Consider the following 14,496-nt stretch of genomic DNA (forward strand, 5'->3'; position numbering starts at 1 on the left):
TTAAGAAATAGGAAAAGGATGTAGTTTTTATAGAGCCAAACTGAATATACCTCAATACTATATTGGACAAAACACAGTTGCCTCTATTTACAATTGCACCAGTGGTGGGATATGACTGGTACACCCCAGTATGGGCGTACTGGTGCCTGCTGGGAGTACCAGGTACCATTCCGGTACGGTGCTCCAGAGGGCCCAGCCACCTGCTCACCCTCCTTACCTATATTTGAGCCGATTGGGGCTTCCGCGCATGAAGCATACAGCATCTGCGCTACACTCCGCCAAGTAGCTGGAGCATCACGGAGCATCACAGGCAGTAAGTACACATGTGCGCGTGCTGTGCATGTGCTGCGCACGTGCATGTGGTGGACGGCCGACCCCATTGCAAGGTACCGGTTGCAACAGGATCCAGAACCCACCACTGAATTGTATGTATGATAGATGTGCTAAGCAAAGAATGATAAAAGTGCAGGGTTGATGCAAGTAAATTGAGTGTGCCTTCTTGTGCTCCTATGCTATTGTTTCTGTGGTTCCTAGAAATCCTTACCATGCTAACAAGAACCATGTTCATAAAACACACTGATCTACAAAATAGCCACTCAATTTTATTATAGTATTGGAACCATCCTATTAATTTATGGTTCATTTATCATTCATACACAACATTAGGTGATAATTCAGTGACTACAGCCAGATAACATCATCTTGCAAATTTCATTCTTTCACTCTTTTCCATTATTGGCAACTTATAGCAAGACAGAATTCAGTTCTGGCTTGTTTTCCTTCTTACAAGACTGCTTGTGTATTGCAGAACAACCAAACTGTTGCCCATGCAAGTGGATGGAGAGCCTTGGATGCAACCACCTTGCACAGTGAGTAGTTGAAACACAGAAAAGTCTGAATGGTATTAAAGGACTTCATTTATTAAAACAAGAAGCTCAGAGAAGTTTTTCTTTGGAAAATAAACTGCAGAGGAGACCCAGGTTTTAGTAACAAAGCCTAGGAAAGAACTATTTTTAAAATAATGCTTCTATTCAAAATGGGGGGGGAAAAACAGCCATAGTATCCCAGGAAAGAATTCGCTGTTTGGGGAAGATTATTCAGATCTCTTCGATGTCATATTATCAGACTTTTTCATAACCGTGACAGTCACATTTGTATCGGAAGGGAAAATAAAATAAAAGTTAAGGGGAGATAAATCTTTGACTGTTGTTCCTCTTGGTAGTATTCTAAAGATAGCTAAAAATACAATTAGAGTACCTTCAGCCTAGCCAGTGTATTCAGAACATCAAAGGAAGTGTTACATACAAGAATAATGTGTGTTGTGAGTGTGTGTATGCCCTCAAGTCAGTGTTGACTCCTGCCAACTGCCTGAACAAATCCTTTCAGTTTTCTTGGCAGGTTTCCAGATGTGGTTTGTCATTGCCTGGTTCCTAAAACTGAAGGTCACCCAACTGATTTTGGGCCTAAGAAGGAACTAGAACTCACAGTCTCCCAGTTTCTAGCCTGATGCATTAACCATTACACCAGTCTGACTCTGAGAAAAACAATGTGACATAAATTGCCCTCTCTGATATGCAAATGAGAATTATAGAACAATATCTTGTCAGAGAAGTATTCCAACTGAAAGCAACAGCTCTCTGAATTCCTGTATATACAAGTAGTCCTCACTTAATGATGGTAATTGGATCAGAATTTCCATCACTAAGCAATGTAATCAAAGTTTGACATCAACTGATCATACAGCTTAGTGATAGCAGTTCCAGCCATCTCTGGCTGCAATCATTAAGTAAGAATCTCACACAACCATGACTTCTGACTTCCTGTCAGCTTCCCCATTGACTTCTCCACAGTTCAACTTTGAGCCACATATATGTTCTTCTATATGCAGCAAAAATTCCCCTGCCCTTTGATTTCACTCGTGGGAAGATGGCAGGAGAGATGCAAACCATGGTCATGTGACTGAGGGATGCTGCAAATGTCATAATTGTGAGTTTGTTACAAAGCATCCAAATAGAATAGAATAGAATAGAATTTTATTATTTGTATGCCGCCCTTCTCCGGGAGGACTCAGGGCGGCGAACAATTCAAGGTGGGGGGGGGAAATCACAATCAAATGAAGTGCAGACACATTGCAATGACCACAACTGATGACTGGTCATATGTCCCCTTCATTGAGATCATCACAAGTGTAAATAGTCACTAAATGAACAGTTGTTAAACAAGGACTGCCTAAACACGGACATTAGTTACTACTAGCAAAAAAATAAAAATAAAGTTCTTGAAATATTTATTTTCATTCACCAGGCAGATGGGCTTTTTTGTTTCTGTGACAGAATTAGCAGCTGGCCAGTTCCAGGAGTTAACGATCCGATAACATTTCAGTCTTTTAGGCAAACATTTTCCTAAAGCCAATTGTGCCAATAATCTGAAGATATCTAGGATTTGGATTTCCGTTTCTGAATCACATGCTACTTCCCAACATTCTCATTGCTTTGAGGATCTCACCTTATGATAGTTGACTTGCCAAGCAAGATATGCTGGATGTGCCTTTCTGGAGAGCCTATTACTCACCTTGGGCTGTGGTGGAGAAGGTGACCTGTTCTGCTGCCTCCACAGCCATTCATAAGGCTTAATGGCTGAAAAGTCTCAGTGCTATCTCCAATTCAGCCTGATAAGAAACTTTTTTTAATTTGCCATAGAGAACTAAACAGACTTGCTCTGTCTTTCCCTGAAGCAACAGGAGTGAGGGCGTATCTGTGAGCCAGATCTTACTTGGTACTGGTTTTGGTACTGGCCATAGAAAAAAAAGGCCTTTAGATCAGGAAGAGCAGTACACCTGGCAGGTCTTAAGCCACACTTAGGTGATTGTAGGAAAAGATGGATATTCCCTTTAGCTGCAAAACAATTGCTTCATGTACTCTAGGGAAATATTGCATTGCCATTTGAAAAGAGATTATAAAAGTCCTATTACAATATTCTGGGATCATCAAATTGGGGGACTCTGCAACAAAATGATATCATATAAAAGCAAGGCTACATGCTCTAAACAGTAAGTAGAGCAGTAGATTCAGTAGATACCACTTCCTCCCTCTGCAAATAAATGACATGTGTGAAATAATTATTTTCATTTAGCTTTTCCAAACAGCTTGTCTTCTGTTAAAGCCAGTCCTTGTAGCAGCAGTAACATAAATAGACATTGACAATAGGGATGGTCAATGTCTATTTGATAAGTTAATGCTTATCTCGGTTAATAGAAAATCCTTGCCCTTTCCATAGTCCCTTGAAATAGTTTCTGTCTAGAAAGAGCAATCACCTAATCATTGTATTATGAGAACTGGTTGAAAGAGTTGGATCCTGAAGAAAATATAAGGAGAAATTTGATACCATTTTTAAACATTTGAAGAACTGAGAAACAGGTGAAGAAGCTTTCCAGATTGCAACGTAATGAGTCAAAATTAAAGGGATGCAGATTTCAGCTAAATAGGAGAAACATCTAAAAATAAATGTGTGAAGTGGAATAGGCTGCCTTAGAACATAGTAGGCTTTCCTTTGCTAGAGATGTTTGAGATAAGATGGATAAGCATCTATCAGAGTTATTGTTGTTGCTTCCTGCACTGTAATTTTGTATGAAACACAGGATTTTACTATTCCAAATTATCTCCAAAGCTCTTTTCATTTCCATGATTTTGTGACTTTGGCTTCTATCCTTTTGCTTCCAGATTAAAATAACCCACAAAAGCCAAGTGCCAATGTTGTTAGGACCTCCCCAAAAGAGCAGCTTTTTCTTCCTGAGGAGAAGAAACCGAACTCGAGACTAATTTTCAATCAAGCAAAGAACAACCTTCAGAAGCAGCAGTTCTCCATTCAAGTGGCAACCACCCAGAGAAGGTCTGCAGGATAAAAAAAATCTTAATCCCTCCAGATTCCTGGCTTCTGAATCTGCTTTGGAAACATCAGTCTGGAGGCAGCATTATGAACTCTTAGTAGAAAATAACAGGGTTGACATTCGGCAGCCAAACTGAAATAGCAGTGTGGGTTCATATATCCATGTACACATAGCCACTTTCTCTACATATTATTGGCTGGGATAGCATTGACACTGAAGATTCAGAAGGATTTTTGCCCTCCATAATACCACAGCCCAAGAAGAGGAAGCTGTTACTGCTCTGGTTGGGCTGTGGTAAAATCTGAGACTCTGCTTAAGAGAGTTGCTCTGGGCAGCCTTGAATTATACAGTCCTATCAGAAAGCAAACAAGCAGACATGGAAACAGCATGTCTGACATTGCCTTCCAGATGGAATGAAGGAGAATTTTCATCTTATTTAAACTCTTTAGAAACTCCTCTCCAAAAAAAATAACCCTGTTGAAGCATCAAATTTGGCAAGGAACCAAACTTAGCTTATTTATTTTTAAGAAATTCTGTAAGCAGATAAGTGTTATTTTGTTTTACTACTGTTTGGGTCACCAAACTTGATAAGACATGCTATTTATTTTTCAAAGTTTAGAAAACACAGGGGGAGATGAAAAGGGAAAGGAAGAGAAATGTTATTTTTCTCCAACTCTAAAACAAGAAAGCTCCTTGCTAGTTCCAGGCATAATTTTTAGTTTTAAAATAAAGTGGAAATTGGTTAGCTGTTCAGCTAACCTGCAGTTAGCTTTCAGAGGCACAGGAATACACAAAAAGTTTGCCACAAAGAAGCCAAATTCATCAGAGAAAAAATGAAGAGTAAAAGTGAGAACTTCCTTTGGAAGGAAAAGGAAAACTCAGGTTATATTAAATGTATGAGTATGTTGATAACCTCCACGAATTTAGGGATACCTTCAGGTTTGATACCAATTCCATTGTCCAGTTAATGTTTTTAAATTTTCTTTTCACATATAGGTTTAATATAACTTCACTCCAGAAATATTTTATACACATATTTTAAAGCTTTTCTATGGAAATTTCAGTTAAGATGGGATTCCTTTTAAATTTTATCTCAGTATGGGGCTGATTTAAGTAATTGAAAATACTAGATGTCTACAAACGCCTGCATATATGATCAGGATTTAATGCAGAGCTGCATGCATTAAATTCTGAGGTAGGCATTTATATGCCACTGATATTATAATAAAATGTAAGCAAACTCAGAAATCAAAGTAATGAGTTAATTTTCATCCCATACATTGGCTTTTGCAACAGAAAACTACCCAACCAGCAATCCTATATACATTTTTGGAATTAAGTCCGAAGGGGCGCAATGGTTAGAGTGGGGTACTGCAGGCTACTTCAGCTGACTGCTAGCTTTAGTTCAGCAGTTCAAATCTCACCGGCTCCAGGTTGACTCAGACTTCCATTCTTTGGAGGTGGGTAAAATGAGGACCCAGATTGTTGTGGGCAATATGCTGACTCTATAAACCACTTAGTGAGGGCTGTGAAGCGGTATATAAGTCTAAGTGCTATTGCTATAAGTCCCACTGACCTCAATAGGATTTAATTTTGTATAAGCACATATTAGAGTGCAGTGCATATAATTCATAGATGCAAAAGACTAAAATGGCATATTTTAGTTAGGAAATAAATACCTCATATTCTCTAGTTCTTCTTTAACATTGTTCAATCAGATAATAGTATAACCTGACAGCTAACGTCATGTTCCTCTTTATTCGTTTTAGATTCCAATGTACATGATGTTTTCTATATAACAAAAAAGTGCCAGGTTATGAAAAACTATTTACCGTATTTTTGGAGTATAAGACGCACCTTTCCCCCGTAAAAGAGCATGGAAATGTTGGTGCGTCTTATACACCGAATACAGCCATTTTTGGCTTCCCAAAGCCTCAACCCCGCACCCCATTTTTGTGAAAATCAGGTGAAAAACAGGCCCCAGAAGCACTCTGCAGGCCTCAGCAGGGCTGGGGAAAGGCAATAGGACTTCTCTTTTTTTTCACCCTTTCCGCCCTTTTTTTGCAAAATGGCCCGGGGAGTACAAAAACTTTTTTTTCTTACTTACCTCTTAGAAATCTTGGTGTGTCTTATACACTGGTGCATCTTATAGTCTGAAATATACAGTAGATCACAATTGCCAATCTGTGTGATCACCAGATTTTTTTTCAAGAGAAGCTAAGAGATGAATATAGAGAAAGGTTTGCTTCACTTGCAACAGTACCATTCTTCAAAAAAGATAAACTGCTAACAAATGGACACACATGTTTATTATACCACCAGAAGGAAAATGTTAATCAAAGAGCCACAGTTAATGTAAGCTTCTTCTACAAGTGGTAGCTTTTCATGATTTTGAATTGGTAATTCTAGCTTAAGAACACTGACTCCTTTAAATACTTTTAAATTCAGATGAAGAAAATTATACTCACTGATTCTCATTGTTGCATGGAAGGTTTTTTTTACCTTAATCCAGGACAAAGGAATGTCATCTCTGAGTTAGAAGTCTGAAAAGAGTAAATGGCACAAATCCATTTATTTACTTAACAGCTCAAATAAGGAGGACATACAGTATGCTTTCTGTTAATGTAGGTTTTTCTAAATGAAGTCATTTGATTTTATTTAGAGCTGGCCTGAACTAGGAAATCTGGTGGAGACTTTGGCATCTATGACAGTATAACTGTATTTTTCATAGACATCCTGTATTTGCAGTTACGATACCTATGGTTTGGAAAGGTTGCAACTGGGATCCATTCAGATGTCTGACAGCACCATGAGGGTTGTGAAAGAAGTACAATGTAGAAGAAATAATAGATAAGATTTGTTCTTACATTTGAAAATTTGGTCTCAGGAATTTTTGAGTCCCACTTATGAAGTTTCATCTATGGGATCCATCTTAGAGAGGCACAATTCTACAGAGTATGTACTATTTATTACTGGATCAGAAAATACCTCATTGACTAGTATTCATAATTCTGCCTTCTTCTGTTCTTTTTTTCTGTAGCTCCACTTCCTTTCTCCTCTGCTTACCTGTTTGTAAGCAACTTTGCTTCCAAATATCTTCATCTCTTTTTATGTTTTGCTTGTTTTCAATTTTGGTTCTTAACCAACATGATCAAAATATCCATGACGCAAATACAACGTGTACTCTTTTCTTAAATATACTTTTCTTCTGCCGTTGATTTGCTGTTTGGTTTGGTTTAGTTTAACGAATGCATAGTAGAAAACAAATAAGGAGAATTTTTTCAGAAACTATCTCTGCCAGAAATTGCAGACTAAAGCCTTGCCAAGTAAAAAAAAAAAAAAATAGCTCAGCAGGAATGTTGTGTCCCCTTGAGATTTGGTTGTAGCCAGATGTTAGTTAAGTATAATGAGAAAGCAAAAAGGATGTGGATTTTAGATATTAGACAATTCAAAGAATTACAGACAATTCTTATGATTTTACTATTGATGAAAACATAATATTGAACAAAGTGAGAGCCAGTGAGGCAGATAAATATTAACTGGTTTACTAGTGATTTCAATCTGAGGGAATTTGGGAAACCTTTATTTTATGAAGAAGGTTAGAATTATGATAGACCATATACTAATGCTATAATCAGCATTTTTATTACGGGAAAATAAGATGGCTTAAGCAAATAAGCCTGAGTTGTAAATATACCTTAAATGGTGAGATTTAAGAATGAAAAGCAAGCATATTAAGCACTCATTTCCCCCTAATCAAGGCATGCCCATTCCATGGTAAATATTCTTGAATGTCATGGCTTTGTGATGGTTTTTTTTGGGGGGGGCACATCCCAAGCCTGTACTAAGGCAATTAGCTGCAGTTGTTCCAGCATGGAAGTGTTTTCCTTCTTTAGATGCATGTGGACATCTAACACATGTACCAGTGTTGTGGTTGATCATGCAGCCAGGGCTAAGATTTGCTACTTTAGATTGCTCTACAGATGTTGCCTCTGCTCCAGTTCTGGGAACTGCACTCCATGGACACTTACCCTTGAGCTGCAGAAAAGACCAGACATAAGACTTCTACAGGAGCATCGGTTCATGCAATGTCTGACTGATGTTTTCCAAAGTGTATATAATGAATTCTGTACATGATTTAACACTTATAAAAGAATACTAGCCCTGCTCTTTAATGTGCTGCAGAAAAGGTTGAGTTAGACCAAAAAAGAGAATCAGGTTCTGCCAACTGTGTTGCTGATTCTATTACCAGTTACTGCATTGCGGATTTCCCCATGATTCTGCCAACAAAGGATGTTGTTGGATTCTTGTTTTATCATGAGAGTGGGCACTATTTTGAATACTTCACAGAGTGTTGCTGGTTTGGCTATTTGCTATCAGTAATTCCCATGCATCATTAGTAGAAGAGGAAGATCTCTCATTACTGCATAGCCTTGTTCTGTGATTCTCAATCAAAGTGCCATCTCACTGGGAGAGTGAAGAGAAAAAAAGATCCTTAGTGCTTTTCACAACCTCCCCTTAAGGTCTACAGTCTGTCAGTAAAGGTTTTTATGAACATCAATCAGCCTTCCTTAGAAAAAGTCCAATTGGGAGACTTCTTTCTTGCTTTATTCATGCATTTCTACTTTTGGGGGGACACAAATTAAGTCCTCTTTTGAAATATTGCTAATGGCAGGTCCCAGCTCATCGCATCTTCATGTCAGTAGTCTATTATAGTAGTTAAATAGCCTCCCAGATAACTAAACCCTTGGGTACAGTCACTCAACCCCACCTCCCCACATATTAAAGAAGCAATTGTTGATGTTTTTCGCACTAGTGGATATTTGATGAAAGAAGAAACAAAGCCAGGAGAATCCACCAATCCCTTTTGTTAACTACTCTCACATTAGCTCTCTAAGTCTAAAGTAAGCACTACACCAGCCTCATTAATGAGGAAGTGTAGGGCTTGGCTGTCGGAACAACATGTTTCATGCTATAGTATTTTTCTGCCACCTCAAAGATTGATGTATTAAGTCCTAGAGCACAACCAGGTGGCTACCTTAAATACTATGTTGCTTATATGATGTTATATTTAATGGACTTACTGTGGATTAATCAAAGTAAGGGGTACATCCAATTACATCCTTCCATTTGAGGTACAAATTGTACTGGCCAAACAGTTTCCTTCTCTCTTGCATCTTCTCGGATGACCTTCCAAACAAGATTTGGGGAAGCATAGTTGTCCAGAGAAGTGGGAGGAAAGGGAAGTCCTATTAAGAAAACGGATCATTTGTGTAAAATTGATTATCTGTTTCTTCTGCCAAAATGTAAATGAAAATGGTAAATAGAGATAGCTGATTTTTGTTACCAATTTCAATTAATCTTATTTTTGAATTTGTTTAATATACAGTTATATTTCTTTAATTAACCTCAAGCCCGTGGTCAAACATTGTATGATCAATTCTCTAGGTAGGTTCACTTATAGTAAACGGTGCAAGACTTAGTAACATTTTGTATTAGCTCTATAACACTCAAAAACAATTCTTAATAGAAGTGATTAATCTGTGCATTCTGCCTTCATATATAATGCACTAGTATGGTATCATGTTTTTCAACAGTAATGTAGATAAACCAAACCCCCTTCCCGATCTGGTTTTATTGAAAGTAAGCTACAAGTTTGAATTTCAAACTATCTTTAGATTCAATGACAGTTCCTAAGAAGCCACAACAATCGGATTTATGCACAGCTGTAATTCACGATGTAATTTGAATTTAACAATATATTATACGAAGCCATTGTGGGCTTCACATCATGGTTTACAGTTAGTGCAATAAATAGATGTGGTTTATTCAATAAAACAAACTATCAGTGAACATAAAAATGGAACTATAACCCATCAGATATTAATGAACTACAAATTTCAGCATTTCTCAACTTCAACATGCTTTAGCAGATTTTGGATACAATGAGAAAAATCTGTCCCAATAGGTTTGTGCTGACATTGAAACATTTATTTTCAATGATAGGTTTAGTATGCTTCTATGTGTCCTTGAAAAACTGCCTGCCATTTTAAAGATGCATAAAATAGATAAAATATAATGTGTAAATCCCCTTCAAGTTTAACAAACATACTGTTTTAATGGACACTACTTTCCCCCTTATTAATCAAATAATAGTATGAGTTACTATATGCAAAATCATATTAGAAACAAAAGGATTTATAAAGTCCACTCACTCACCATCCATTTCTTGGCTAAAGTGCTGGCAAACAGATTCAATTTTAATTTAAAACTAAGCTTGAGACCTCTTATATACTTAACCATAATGTTGTGGCTTTGTGCATTCTGTGTCCCCTACTATTTAATAATCCATAGCTAAACAAACATAGCTTAGTGATCCTGTTGAAAGGCAGCTTTAATAAAGAGAGAGAGACATGTCATCCAAGACTACAGCTTGGATTGTTCATATATAGGCTATCCAAAGAAGACCAAGCAAACAGTCATATAACATCTTCCAGTGTAGCAGGAAATATATTTACTCCATGCTGCCCATTTCTTCCCCTTTAAACCATAAAATACTTTGCTTGGCTTATAGTTTAATAAATTGTTTGAAGCCACAGTAGGTATGTCACAAGGCTTCACTTTATGTGTAAGGCCAAACAACAATGGGTTGATTAAACCATGGTTTAGTATAGAATTGTAAACATAGCACAGTGGAATGAATATAGGCTAGAAGATCCTATAGGCAGGAGATAGCGCTGACTAGTCTCCTTGCTCTGGCAAATTGAAAGGAATGTAGTTCTCCAGCTTTGCATCTGCCTGGCTTGATTTGAATAATCCCTCCTGTCTAGATTACATGCATTTGATTTCCCCATTTCTTGCTAAGCAGGCACACACCAAATTCATAAACTAGGCTTCTCCTTGCTTTATTTTTTGTTTCACCAAGGTTAATTGAATAAGCCAAGAGTCATCCGTGAACTAAGTGCTAGCATGCAAAAGCTTGGCACTCACTTTGCTTCTTATGTGACAGTTTCAAATTTATTGTACAGTTTATTTCAAACTGACTCCCACATAAAAGTGCCTGAATCAAAACAGGAGTTGTGGGCAATAGTAAAGGTTCTAGCTGGGCTATGCCTTTTTTTCCCCCAAAGTAGCGTCTTAAGTCTTCATTTTTTACATAAAATGGAAAAAAAATAATCTGGATGTGCTGGAGAAGATTGTACCTGTTTAATTTCTGCTGCTCACACAGTTAATAAAAACAAATTAAGTACAATGAGGTGGGGGGGGCAGCAATGCCTCTAGTTTCCTCTCTAGAGCCAAGATGGTTCAGAAACTACAAGCAGGATCCTGAATTTGCCTTTGTGCTGTCGCGAAAGCCATTGATCTGAATTCCAACTGTGAAATTGTTATTTCAGGTGATGACTCATTAGTCCAGCTTCATCTCCAGCGCTGGCAGAAAACATAGGGAGACAAAGCCGCATTTATTTGTGAATGCTGCAAATACCTTGTGCATACAGCCACTGTCCAATTCATATGGGGCTCCCCTATGGCTCCACTATTCATAATAGAAGGCTGCATTGTTTCTCCAGTGAGGATGTCATCAGGTTGGTTTCACACTGCTGGCCACCTGCAGATTTATCCCTTTATAGAAAATGAGCCATAGGAGGAAGAAGGAGTATTATGTATGAATATTCTCTGCACAGTTTTGCAGAATGTTGGCCAAGGACTATAAAAGACTGTTTCACAGCACACAAAACGTGGACAGTTTCAAGTGTAATGTTTTGGCACACTTCCAAAATAATATGCCAATCTTGTATCTACTAACTATACCACACCTGCTTCTTCCTGTTCCTCATTTTGTCAGGCAGATAATAATGCTCATTATTTTCTCCTTCAATATATCTCTAGTCGTCTACTATGAGCTCTTCCCCGCTAAACATTTTGTCGTGTTCCCCCGCCCCATATGTTTGCTGGAATATTACCTATCCAAAACTGATTCCTGATGATTTACCTTGATCTAGTTCATCTAGCGCAAAAACTGCCAATTAACCCATTTGGCACTCTCTGTAGGACTCTGCCAAATATTGGGTTTTTTTTATTAATGGATAGTTCCCTTAGGTGTGTTAATCTTAGTATAAAATGCAAGCAGTTTACCCTTTAGAATTATTGAATAGCCCTGTTAACCTGTGGCATCCTATTTCTGAAAGAAACAGCTAAGCCTCTCCTCCATCTGAATTACAGATAAAGGCCATTCAATTAAAGATTACTAAAATAAATAAAAGAATTTATATTTTAATTATTACTGCTATGGCAAGTTGACGGTCCATTCAGCTGATCTCTGCACCTGTATGAGTGAAGCATAGGCCGGGTCAGACTTATAATCACAGGGCGAGTATTTGCATCTTATGGTATCAGTCCAAAAAGAATATTTTCCAGTAGAAACATTTTGTCCATTCAGCAAAATCGGCAAATTCTGGATAGTAACAAATTGCTAAACTTGTGTATATCAGTAAAAGAGGTATAATGTGCACAGGAGGTTCTACCAGTGTTACAGGGAGGTGCTATTAATGCCATTCTTAGGAATTCTCAGCTTCTAAGAATCTATTCCTTCACCCATGCCGTTTACATTGCTTGCTTGCTTGCTTGCTTGCTACTGAGGCCCATTTAGATGCAGGTCACAGGAAGCAGTTTATACTTGATCAGACTGCTGTTCCATCTAGCCCAATATTTTCTATATTTACTAGCAGAAGTTGTCCTGGATTTTATATGGGAAGTCCTTCCAAGATGTTTCTGGAGATGCCAGAGATCTACAAGTCTCTGCATACAAAGGACATGTTCTCTCCACCAAGCTCTGCTCCTTCCTTCAAAGCAATTCTACCCTTGTTGTAACATTCTCATTAACTAGTGAGTGGGATTTCTTCTGTTCCACTTCAGTTTATGCTCGGAAATGTGAGGAAAAATTCTATAATATATATTTTCATCACTTGAATATAACACAACAAAAGTGCAGATAGCAAAAGCAATATGCACAAAATACTCTTGTGTTGCAGAAGCTATCACACTCAGCTACCTTCCCAAGCATCTCCCAAACTCATAAGGGAAATTTTATGCACCTAAACAGAGGGACCGATATGTACTCAGGCAAAATATGCTTTTCTCCATTTAGGCTGTAATGGATGTACACTTCCCCTCCTAGTGTACTGTGTGAATACAGGCAGCCAGGATAATTCTGTTCATTATATATGTATGTATATCCTTTGAGCATGGACTGCTCATCTCCTTTTTTCTTGATCTTGTATTTCCCTGCATGAAATTGTTGCATAGCTCATGATTCTATGTAAATCCTCTCTGATGTAGTTCTACATCAAATAAAATTACAATGAAAAAGTCGCCGACTTTGAAATGACTTTGAATGAATAGCAGCTACAATAATATCACTTACAATGTTCAGTGTGATAGCATTTTGCTCTAGGGGTCAATATGTCAATATGCCCAATATGGCCTCCCTGGGTGAGGCATATGAGTGCCCCAAGAATAATTTCATTAAGAAAATGATTATGCCATACCTTACAAAATATTAAAACTTACTTTGTTGTTCACTTTTCTGAATGCCTTCTCTGTTTACTGGAGATGATCTGGTATTGTATTTTCAGTAACAGTGTAGTAACAGCAGCACATAAGGCTTGAAACTTTGAAAGAAATCTTAGCAAAATAACGGAGCCTAAGGAACTATCAAATAAACCTGGGTAAGTACTAGGAATACAAGGGGTAATATAAAAAGTAGGGCCTGTCATACCAATCAAAATAGTTCCTATTCATTTTCATAAAATGCATAATATTACACTAGCGACTCAAGTGATGCTGTCTCTATCCTCTTGTGATGCCTGGAGGCTGTTGGGACCTGGACAACAAACTTCGACTGGACCCTGGCTTTGGATGTATGGAGCCTCAGGATTCGAGTTTTTGTCATCCTTAATTCTGGACAGGGTTGCATTGACCCATTCAGACCAGCCCATAACTCAGGAGTTCAGTTCAGCTTGTGCTGGTTAATCATTCCAGCAATGTTTCTTATCACAGAAATTCCCCAGGTATTGATGGCTTTGATGGCATTTCCACCATTCAATTTTTGCCTTTAACAATTATCTAACTCTTTGGGCATGTTCTCTACTGATCAACTTTTTAACTTGTCCATGCCTGATGTTATCTAGCTGTAGAATACCTGGATGCTCATAAGCTTCATTCTGACAGCTCCTGATGGCATTTGGCATTTTAATTCCATTACCACTTGTGATTTTACCCTAATTTATTGCTACTGAAGCAAACTTCTCTAAGCCAAATTCCATTGTTATATCTGTGTTAAAAATTATTACAGTATTTGTCAATGATTGGATTTTTATTTCTGATTTTCCATAAAGCTTCAGATTATATCAGTGGTTCCCAATCTTTTTTTGGCCATCCCCCACCTAAGCATCTCTAAAATCCTGATGCCCTCCTCCCCCCCCCCCCGGTGACACGTAATTCTTAGTTTACTCAAAAAGTGAATTCTACTCACACAGAGGAAGCCTAAAAGGCCACTAACTTGCTTGCCCCCATTAAAAATCAAATTGCCACCCTGTGGGGCATGGGCTCCA

General features: G+C 37.9%; 1 protein-coding gene across 8 annotated transcripts in view; it reads left to right on the forward strand.

Annotated features, from left to right (window-relative positions):
- The window catches only part of DGKG (diacylglycerol kinase gamma), a 159,362-nt gene extending 146,107 nt beyond the window's left edge, over nt 1-13,255 (forward strand). For all 8 annotated transcript variants that reach the window (XM_087725584.1, XM_087725581.1, XM_087725583.1 and 5 more), the window contains 2 exons: nt 809-869; nt 3,720-13,255. In XM_087725584.1, the coding sequence (XP_087581710.1) occupies nt 809-869; nt 3,720-3,818 (160 nt within the window). In that variant the 3' untranslated portion in view covers nt 3,819-13,255. The remainder of the gene's footprint in view (nt 1-808; nt 870-3,719) is intronic.
- Nucleotides 13,256-14,496: the final 1,241 nt, after the last annotated feature.

Source organism: Thamnophis sirtalis, unplaced genomic scaffold, assembly GCF_051295495.1.
Source record: "Thamnophis sirtalis isolate CommonGarterSnake01/CBP01778 unplaced genomic scaffold, rThaSir2_p1.2 scaffold_11, whole genome shotgun sequence".
NCBI classification, from domain to species: domain Eukaryota; kingdom Metazoa; phylum Chordata; class Lepidosauria; order Squamata; family Natricidae; genus Thamnophis; species Thamnophis sirtalis.